Here is a 10,375-nt window from a genome sequence, read left to right on the forward strand (position 1 = left end):
ACTGGTGTCCACTTTGATTGCTAATTTGACTATAATTTAATCTAGTTAAGGAGGTTGCTGCAGGAAGGTAGGAGTAGCATGTGACATGTTGGCCACTGCAGGGAAGGCCCCTGCTTTGTCACAGAAGGATAAAGAGGTAAAAGCCCACTCCCTTTTGTTACCCTGGTAAGTGGCTTTTCTGAACTCACTTGAGATGTGCTGAGAGAAGCACCCTGCCCAGAAAGGTAGCCTTGAGGTTTTTTTTTATTAAGCAAATATTTCAAGTTGTGGATTCTTTTAGAGTTATTCCATCCCTTGTCTGCTTTCTTAAAAAAGCTTCAAATGAAAATGGGAAGTTATAACCTGAGAGACATTTTGAAAAGGAGTGTGCTCTCCTGCCACTTTGCTCTTCCTAGATGAATACGTTGCCAGCTTGCACCTGCCATCATTTGATGCCCACCTTACAGAGCTGACAGATGACCAAGCAAAATATCTGGGACTCAACAAAAATGGGCCATTCAAACCTAATTATTACAGGTAAACCTGGGGAGAAGCAAGTGAAAAGCTCTTTTTCCCAGTATTAAACCAAGCAGGCTAGCCTGTTTCTGACATAAAGATCAAATGTTGTACCAGAGTACAAGAAATCTGTTCCAGGCCAGGCACGGTGGCTCACACCTGTAATCCCAGCACTTTGAGAGGTGTAGGCGGGTGGATCACGAGGTCAGGAGTTCAAGACCACCCTGGCCAACATGGTGAAGCCCTATCTCTTAGCCAGGCATGGTGGCAGGCACCTAATCCCAGTTACTCAGGTAGCTGAGGCACAAGAATCACTTGAACCCGGGAGGCAGAGGTTGCAGTGAGCCAGGATCACACCACTGCACTCCAGCCTGAGTGATGGAGTGAGACTCTGTCTTAAAAAAAAAAAAACCTGTTCCAATTAACAAGGTAGATAGAGAAATTGTCGTAGATGTAAGGGAGTTCGGGGTTTTTTTGAAATTTTGGAGCCTGGGCCTCACCCCAAGAGATTCTGATATATATGGTCTGCGATGGGACCAAATTTACAAAACATTATTTTGTAAAACCTCCCCAGATTATTGTAATGTTTAGTCAGGGTTGAAAAACACTGACTCGGCCGGGCGCGGTGGCTCAAGCCTGTAATCCCAGCACTTTGGGAGGCCGAGATGGGCGGATCATGAGGTCAGGAGATCGAGACCATCCTGGCTAACACGGTGAAACCCCGTCTCTACTAAAAAATACAAAAAACTAGCCGGGCGAGGTGGCGGGCGCCTGTAGTCCCAGCTACAGAGGAGGCTGAGGCAGGAGAATGGCGTAAACCCGGGAGGCGGAACTTGCAGTGAGCTGAGATCCGGCCACTGCACTCCAGCCTGGGCGACAAAGCGAGACTCCGTCTCAAAAAAAAAAAGAAAAAGAAAAAAACACTGACTCATTCCTGGGAACAGGTGGTAACACCAGAAATGGCATTGCTAGAGACCCTGTGGAAGAACAAGGGAGAATGGTGCCCTGGAGAATGACTGCAGGGATCCCACCCAGGCTGGGGAGGGGCCCTGGAGAAGGTGCTCTGTTTCTGATTGTTCTCTTGGAACTCTCATATGGAAGACATAAGTGTTAACCAGTCTCTCTCTCTTTACAGATACTAATGGACCATATTACCAAGGACCAGTCCACATGACCCACACACTCTAAAAGAAATATTTTTTAAGATAACTTTTATTTTCTTCTTATTCCTTTCCTCTTGATTTCTTTCCTATAATTTCATTCTTGTTTTTTCATCTCATTATCCAAGTTCTGCAGACCACACAGGAACTTGCTTCATGGCTCTTTAGATGAAATAGAAGTTCAGGGTTCCTCATCCTAGTCACTAAAGAAGGATTTTACTCTCCCATCCCAGAAAGGTGATTCTTTCTTTACCATTTCTGGGGACTTTAGTCTTAATTAGGTACCTTATTAACAGGAAATGCTAAGGTACCTTCTCTGTGGAACAATCTGCAATGTCTAAATCGCCTTAAAAGAGCCCATTTCTTAGCTGCTGAAATCAGTGCTCTTTCACTTCTTCAGAGAAGCAGGGATGGTACCTACCCGGCAGGTAGGTTAGGTGTAGGTGGTGCATGTTAATTTCCCTTAGAAGTTCCAAGCCCTGTTTCCTGTGTAAAGGTGGTATGTCTGGTTCAGAGATGTGTATAATGAGCGTTGCTTGTTAAGACCAGGAGGCCCACTTGGATTTATAGTACAGCCCTTCCTCTACTCCCACCAGACTTTCTCATTTTTCTAGTTTTTAACTAGACTCTATTGAGTTTAATTTTGTCCTCTAGGATTTATTTCTGTTGTCCAAAAAAGAAAAACACAGAAAAATTAAGGAGAATTTTTAGTGTTAATGCTGAGGAACTACTTGAGTGGTTAGTTGTTACCAATTTCTCTTTCGAACCTTTGGAGCTAAGGGTGCTGAGTCTAGAGAAGTGCTAGTCTCAAGCCCTTTTAAGTCCCTCTGTTTCTAGCCTATAGTTTATAGCATCAGTGAACTGGAGCCATAACAGCAAATTCTATCAGCTCTGTCCCATACAGCTTGTGCTGAAGGCAAATTTCTTGAGCCATTGCTTAGTATAAAGCACTGAGTTCTATCTTTAGGATTTATCTTTAAGAGCAAATTTCTGGTCAGCTGTGCTTCTGCAACCTAAAATATTTAAAGGGAGGTAGGTGTGGGCAGGAGGAGAAATGATAAATTGGGCCAGGGCAAGAAATATCTAGCTTCATATAATTTGTCTGGGATTATACACCCTATATAATGTTAGTTTTACAGAAGTAATGCGACTTTTTGATTGCTACATACCACAAAAAGTTTATGAACTGAGATCTTAAAGGGCAGTTGATGTGGGAAGAAAGTAGTCAGTACATCCTGGCTCATGCTCTGAAAGAATCTCCAGAGAGGCTCTCTCAAAGATCAGGGAGATATATTCCCATGCCATGCACCCTGCTTCCCAGCATTTCTGCATGGTCAAATGAGCTTTATGCTCATGAGCTTTAAGTATATAATTATCCAGGATTTTAAATCCTCAACTTGTTCTAGCTTGTGATCCTTCAAAGTTGGGTCATACATTAGTGCTAGATACTAGAAATTTTCACTTTTCCACTGATCAGAGAGACAGACATTAAAAACAAAAATAGAAGAAAGGAAAGCTTTCACCCTGCAGCTTCTTAGCAGGGGACAATTGTCTTGCCAAAACTTTTTTCCCTTTTCTCTCCCATTTTCTCCCACCCAGTCCCTTCTCACTCCTTGCCAGTGTGACCATGCTTTCTTCTCTGTAGATGTTAACAGTTAAGGCCCATTTTCCTCAGGCACTTAACCAGCCAATCAGAACACCACATCTGTTAGGGGAGGTAACCTGGCCAACAGTGTGTCCATCACATCAGCCCTGCTGGAGGGAAGGGACCCACATTCACCTGCCCTCTGGCCTGCCCCCGATCCCATATCTATTACCGTGTCCATAGGAATAATAGGTAAGGGCTGTGTCTCTGTCAAGCCATGTAACAAAGGACACTGTAAAAAAAAAAAAAAAAGTCTGGCATCAGAGGGAGCATGTGGAGAGCAACTTGGGAGGAACAAGTTCATTTTGTATTGAATGATTTTTAATGAATGCAATATTAATCCTTGCAGATGAGCAATAATCATTAAAATCGATTAAAATGATAAGACCTTATTGGCAGTCTGTATGTGTCATTCTTTGTTGAACAGCAAAACTTCATCAGAACCTGTTTTCTAGGGTGTGACAAGTTATAGGTCAACAGCATTTAATAGAGATGTGTTAAGGGCCTAATATGTAGAGGCTGGATACAGGATTCTTCAGTAATATCTGAAGTTTTCTATGCCTGCTCTGTGCCAAGCACCGGGCCTGGGTACTTTCACTCCTAACTTCCTTCAGGAAGCAGACTTGCTGCTTCAGCCTCAGGGCTCCTCATTTGCATAGTTCCTTCTAAGACCTAATTTCTAAAGAATGCCCCCAAAGTTACATAAGCTTCAGCCTCCTCCTACACCTGTATCCATTTCTGAAGTGGTCTCAGTGTCTGGGTTTTTTTTTTTTTTTTTTTTTTTTTTTTTTTGAGACAAGGTCTCACTCTGTCACCCAGCTTGGAGTACAGTGGCTTGATCTCAGCTCACTGCAACTTCTGCCTCCCGGGCTCAAGTGATCCTCCCACCTCAACCTCCCAAGTAGCTGGGACCACAGTCTCAGCTAATTTTTTGTATTTTTGGTAAGGATGGAGTTTCATCATGAAGTCCAGGCTGATCTCAAACTCCTGGGCTCAAGTGATCCTCCTGCCTCTGCCTCCCAAAGTACTGGGATTACTGGCTAGTGTCTTCTGATGTAACAAAGTATTTGTCTTAGTCAGTTTCTGCTGCTCCAGCCAAATCCTGAGACTAAGTAATTTATAAAGAACAGAAATTGATATTCTCACAGTTCTGGAGGCTGGGAAGTCCAAGGTCAAGTCGTTGGCAGATTTGGTGTCTGAAGAGGGCTGCTCCCTGCTTCCAAGATGGTGCCTCTTATGCATCCTAATATAGCAGAAAGTAGAAGGGCAAAAAGGACCTACCTATTTCCCTCCAGTCCTTTTTTAAGGTCATTCAACCCATTCATGAGGACAGAGCTCCTAAAGGCCCTACTTCTTGATACTATCACATTGGCAATTAAGCTTCAACAGATGAATTTTGAGGGACACATTCAGATCACAGCATTCCATCCCTGGCCTCCCAAATTCATGTCCTCCTTATATGCAAAATACATTCAATCCATCTCAATACCCTTTAAAGTCTTAACACATTCCAGCACCAACTCAGAAGTCTAGAGTCTCATTTAAATCAGATACAGGTGAGACTCAAGATATAATTCATCCAAGGCCAGACATAGTGGCTCACACCTGTAATCCCAGCATTTGGGGAGGCTGAAGCGGGTGGATCACCTGAGGTCAGGAGTTCGAGACCAGCCTGGCCAACATGGCCAAACCCTGTCTCTACTAAAAATACAAAAATTAGCCGGGCCTGGTGGTGGGTGCCCATAATCCTAGCTACTCAGGGGCTGAGACAGGAGCATCACTTGAAACTGGGAGTCAGAGTTTGCAGTGAGTGAGCTGAGATAGTACCACTGCACTCCAGCCTGGGCAACAGAGCGAAACTCCATCTTAAAAAAAAAAAAAGATACAATTCATCCTGAGACAAATTGTTCTCCATCTGTGAACCTGTAAAATCAAATGAGTTAGGTACTTCCAAAATACAATGGTGGGGTAGGCATAGGGAACATTCTTATTCCAAAAGGGAGAAATAGGAAAGAAAGAAGAAGTAACAGATTCCAGTCGAATCTAAAATCCAACAGGTCACATGTTAAATCTTACAGCTTCAGAATAATCTGACTCCATGCCCTACCTCTGGACACACTGGGGTGGGGTTTGGGCTCCAAAAGCTTTGCTTGGTGCAGCCCATGTGACAACTCTCAGGTTGGAGTCTCATGTCTGCAGCTCTCCCAGGCTGGAGTTTGTTCTGGGTTCTTGAGGTCACCTTACTTCCATAGCTCCACTAGGCATTGCCCTAGTGGGAACTCCGCAGTAGCCCTGCCCCTGTGGCAGTTCTGTGCCTGGAACTCAAAACTCTCCAAGGCATCCTTTGAAATCTGTCTAGGCACTACATTCTCCACTGAAAGGAGCCAGGACTCACTGGAGAAATGATTGATTTCATGGCAGAGCAAAAAAAGTACAAGATAAGCCAGAAAGCAAGGAAGGGCTTAAAAAAGAATACATAAGCCAGCTTTAAGGGATTTACATGGGGTAAATCTGAGACAATCTGAGCATCAGAATAGTAATGACTTGTAACCCATTGTAACAAAATAGAAAACTAAGACTCTGCTAATAGAAATGAATGACTGAATAAGTAAATAGAAATTTAATGAGGAATGGTATATGTACATATTTTCTTTTATTCTATTTATTTATTTTTGAGATGGAGGCTCACTCTGTCGCCCAGGGTGGAATGCAATGGCGTGATCTTGGCTCACTGCAATCTCTGCCTTCCGGATTCAAGTGATTCTTGTGCCTCAGCCTCCCGAGTAGCTGGGATTACAGACTCCCACCACCACACCCGGCTAATTTTTGTATTTTTAGTAGAGATGGGGTTTCACCATGTTGGCCAGGCTGGTCTTCAACTCCTGACCTCATGTGATCCACCCGTCTCGGCCTCCCAAAGTGCTGGGATTGCAGGTGTGAGCCACCGTGCCCAGCCTATATATACTTTCAAAGCAGCCTTCCGTAAGTATTTCTTAAATACAATAATGGGGAAAAGAGTAGCTTCACAGTAGTGAAGTCTGGCAGACCACCTTAATCAATGGAAAGAAATGAACCTCAGTAATGGGACAAATCTAGATCTTTGCCACTTGATAGGTTGCACTGAAAAGAATACAGCATCCCTTATATGACAAATCCATATTGAAGGACATTTTACAAAAGGACTGGCTCGTCTAAGGTATCAAAGTCAACGAATGACTAAAGAACTGCAGGAGACTAATACAACAACCAAATGCTATCCTGAACTTGTTCATTTTGCTATATAAAGATATAAAGGACTTTATAGGGACAACTGGTAAAACTTGAAAGAGCTTGGAGGATGCGGCGATAGTAATATCTGTTAATTTCCAAATGTTAATGGCTGATCTGTGGTTATACAGAATGCTTGTTTGTAGGAAATCAACACTAAAGTATTAGAAGTGATGGCTTACCAAGTCAACAATTCACTTTCGGATGGGTCTGGAAAAAATTATTTGTAATATACTTGCTACTTTTTTGTTTGTTTATTTCAAAGTTAAAATTTTGTTCAATGAGAATTTGAAGATCACAAAATCTGACCAGCTTGATCGAGAAAACTTTAAAAATCAATTGTGCTCTATTTAGGGACATCTTAGACCAAAAATAAAGGTGAAGGCTTTTGGATTAGTAAAGGAAAATAAAATCAACAGAAAAACAGCATTTTACCTGCCTATACAAAAAAAGTATTTCACTGACAATACGTCACCACTAAAGTAATACACAGAGGGTTCGACAAGAAACCGGAGTGGCTTTCTCCTGTAATCCCAGCACGTTGCGAGGCCAGGGTGGGAGGACTGCTTGAGCTCAGGAGTTGGAGACCAGCCTACGCAACATTAGTGAGACTCATTTTAAAAATTACCTGGGTGTGGTGGTGCACACCTGTAGTCCCAACAACTTTGAGGGCTGAGGTGGGAAGATTGCTTGAGCCCAGGAAGTCAAGGCTGCAGTGTAACCCTGATCACGCCACTGCACTCCAGCCTGGGTAGAAGAGTGAGACCCTGTCTCAAAAAAAAAAAAAAAAAAAAAAAAAAAGTGACGAGTGACGAGTGGGGTTGCAAGAAACTACTCCAGAGTGTTCCTTGGTTATGGATACTGAACAAAGTCTTCCCCACCAAATAACTTCTGAATTCAGGACATTTCTAGAGAAATTTGTAAATTTTGAAAGAATGTAAAAGAAGAATTAAACAGCTGTACTTCTCTGCTAATGGGTATGAAACACTGGGTTAGGGCAATGGTTGGCAAAACTATAGCTCTCCCAGCAGCCAAACTGGCCTACTGCTTGTGTTTGTGTAGTTCACAAGCTAAGAATGGTTTTTACATTTTTACACAGTTGAAAAAAATCACTAATATTTTGTAACATGTGAAAATTATATAAGATTCAAATTTTAGTGTCCATAAATGGAACTTTAATACATAGCCACACTCATTCATTTATGAAATGTCTATGGCTACTTTCGTGCCACAGTGGTAAAGCTGAATAGGTGCAAACAAATGTCTTACAAAACCCAAAATGCTTACTATCTGGCCCTTTACAGAAAGTTTTCTGATCCCAGGTATAAAAGTTGTGTTAGGTATAAAGGTAAAGATGTAACAGAAAGCATTTGATTTGCAATCTGTTAGGTAACAAGAGGGATCTCTGTGTGAGAGCAGAAACAGAGAATAAACATGAAAGAAAAGGATATCGAACAAAGAGTTTTCCAGTCTAGGTTGCAGATGCTAAATTCACCTGCATCCTGGCCAGGATTCACTTTAGGATTAGGAAATCTTGCAAACTGATAAAGCAACTCAGATAGTGCTTGGGAAGGTAATTGTTATTGCAATTTAGAAATATGTACTTGAGTAATCAATTTAAACTTGCAATTTTAAGTTGCAACCAATTTTACATACAGTATTGGAAATTTATACTATGTATTGGAAACATACAAGTACACAGTATCAGAACTTTTAAGAATAGTATTTTGGCCAGGCGTGTGGCTCACGCCTGTAACCCCAGCACTTTGGGAGGCCGAGGTGGGCGGATCACCTGAGGTCAGGAGTTCGAGACCAGCCTGGCTAACATGGTGAAACCCCGATTCTACTAAAAACACAAAAAATTAGTCGAGTGTGGTGGCATGCGCCTGTAATCCCAGCTACTTGGGAGGCTGAGTCAGGAAAATCGCTTGAATCCGGGAGGCGGAGGTCGCAGTGAGCCAAGATTGTGCCACTGCACTCCAGCCTGGGCGACAAGAGCGAAAACTCTGTCTCAAATTGGAAAAAAAAAAAAAAGGAAGGAAAGAAAGAAGGAAGGAAGGAAAAGAAAGAATAGTATTTTGTTTGCTTTTATTTTGTTTGTATTTTGTGCCCATTGACAAAAAGCAACTTAATATATTAAATGTATAAACATATTTGAAAAGGTTTAAAGGAATTTAAGTTTTTAAGTGGGATATTCAAAATCCCTTAGAAGTCATTAATATTTGCTAGGTTTTTACAATAAGATTTATAAGCTGAACTTTTTTTTTCTTTTTTTTCTTTTGAGACGGAGTCTCACTCTGTTGTCCAGGCTGGAGTGCAGTGGCATGATCTCGGCTCACTGCAACCTCTGCCTCCTGGGTTCAAGCGATGCTCCCATCTCAGCCTCCTGAGTAGCTGGAACTACAGGCGTGTACCACCACTCCTGCGTAAGATTTTGTATTTTACGTAAAGATGGGGTTTCACCATCTTGGCCAGGATGATCTTGAACTCCTGACCTCAAGTGATCTACCCACCTTGACTTCCCAAAGTGCTGGGATTACAGGTGCGAGCCACCGGGCCTGGCCTATAAGCTGAACTTCAAAAAGCTTAAGTCATGTTTTTGTTACGTTAATACATTGAATAGTAACTTATTAAGCTGAAGTAACATCTCATCTGTCCACACAGGCAGCCCTTGAAGACATTTTATTTTATTTATTTATTTATTTATTTTTTGAGAAGTCTCACTCTGTTGCCCAAGCTGGAGTGCAGTGGTGCAATCTCGGCTCACTGCAACCTCCGCCTCCCAGGTTCAAGCGATTCACCTGCCTCAGCCCCCAGAGTAGCTGGGACCACAGGCACGCACCACTACCCCTGGCTAATTTTTTTTTTTTTTTTGTATTTTTAGTAGAGACAGGGTTTCACTGTGTTAGCCAGGATGGTCTCGGTCTCCTGACCTCGTGATCGCCCGCCTCGGTGTCCCAAAGTGCTGAGATTACAGGCCTAAGCCACCCCGCCCGGACTTTGAAGACATTTTATAATGTCCTCCAGAAGGAATTGTTCTGGGTTGTGGCCCTGAGGGTACTTGTCTTAGATCCAGGCCTTTCTTCCTCATCTGGCTGTCTTGTGGCGTGGTTCTCCACTGCAACCACCAGATGGCGCGTTTTCTCATGTGATCTGGTTGTCAGGGTCGCCTGCCAAGAAAGGATAATAAAATACAGGTCTGAAATTCTTTCTCTGAAACCCCTATATTTTGAAATTGAGAATTTCCCAGGTGTTTAGGAAATAGATAAAGACACAGTATATTACATAATACTTTGACTTAATCTTTTTTTTAGTTTTCAGTTTAGAGACAGGGTCTTGCTCTTTCTCCCAGGCTGGAGTGCAATGGCAGGATCGTACCTCATTGCAGCCCAGAACTCCTGGTCTCAAGCGATTCTCTCACCTCAGACTCCTGAGCAGCTGGGATGACAGGCACACCACAATGCCTCTAATTTTATAATTTTTTTGTAGAGATCAGGTCTCGCTATGTTGCCCAGGCTGGTCTTAAACTCATGATCTCAAGTGATCTTTCCACTTTGGCCTACCAAAGTGCTATGATTACAGGCATAAGCTACCATGACCAGCCTTGACGTAGTCTTTTGACTAATTCATGTTGTATGTAAGAAAGCTGAGATGTTATAAATTAATCTGACCTGAGACAGAGTGAAGCTGGCTGGTCCCTTTGGAAGACAGAATTAACTATTAGTTATTTGCCTTATTAATTAACCAAAACATTATTAATATTATCCTCTTCTGATAGCCATTAATGGAGAGAACTCCATGTGACACA

The 10,375-nt window shown here is 42.4% G+C and overlaps 1 protein-coding gene across 5 annotated transcripts in view; it reads left to right on the top strand.

Moving 5' to 3' along the window:
- The window catches only part of AHCYL1 (adenosylhomocysteinase like 1), a 46,020-nt gene extending 42,484 nt beyond the window's left edge, over positions 1–3,536 (top strand). For 4 of the 5 annotated variants that reach the window (XM_025371038.1, XM_025371288.1, XM_025371199.1 and 1 more), the window contains 2 exons: positions 396–516; positions 1,631–3,536. In XM_025371038.1, coding sequence (XP_025226823.1) covers positions 396–516; positions 1,631–1,637 — 128 coding nt within the window. In that variant the 3' untranslated portion in view covers positions 1,638–3,536. The remainder of the gene's footprint in view (positions 1–395; positions 517–1,630) is intronic. The other variant, XM_025371117.1, reaches the window with a different exon arrangement.
- The last annotated feature ends 6,839 nt before the right edge of the window (positions 3,537–10,375 follow it).

This window comes from Theropithecus gelada, chromosome 1, assembly GCF_003255815.1.
Source record: "Theropithecus gelada isolate Dixy chromosome 1, Tgel_1.0, whole genome shotgun sequence".
In the NCBI taxonomy this organism is placed as follows: domain Eukaryota; kingdom Metazoa; phylum Chordata; class Mammalia; order Primates; family Cercopithecidae; genus Theropithecus; species Theropithecus gelada.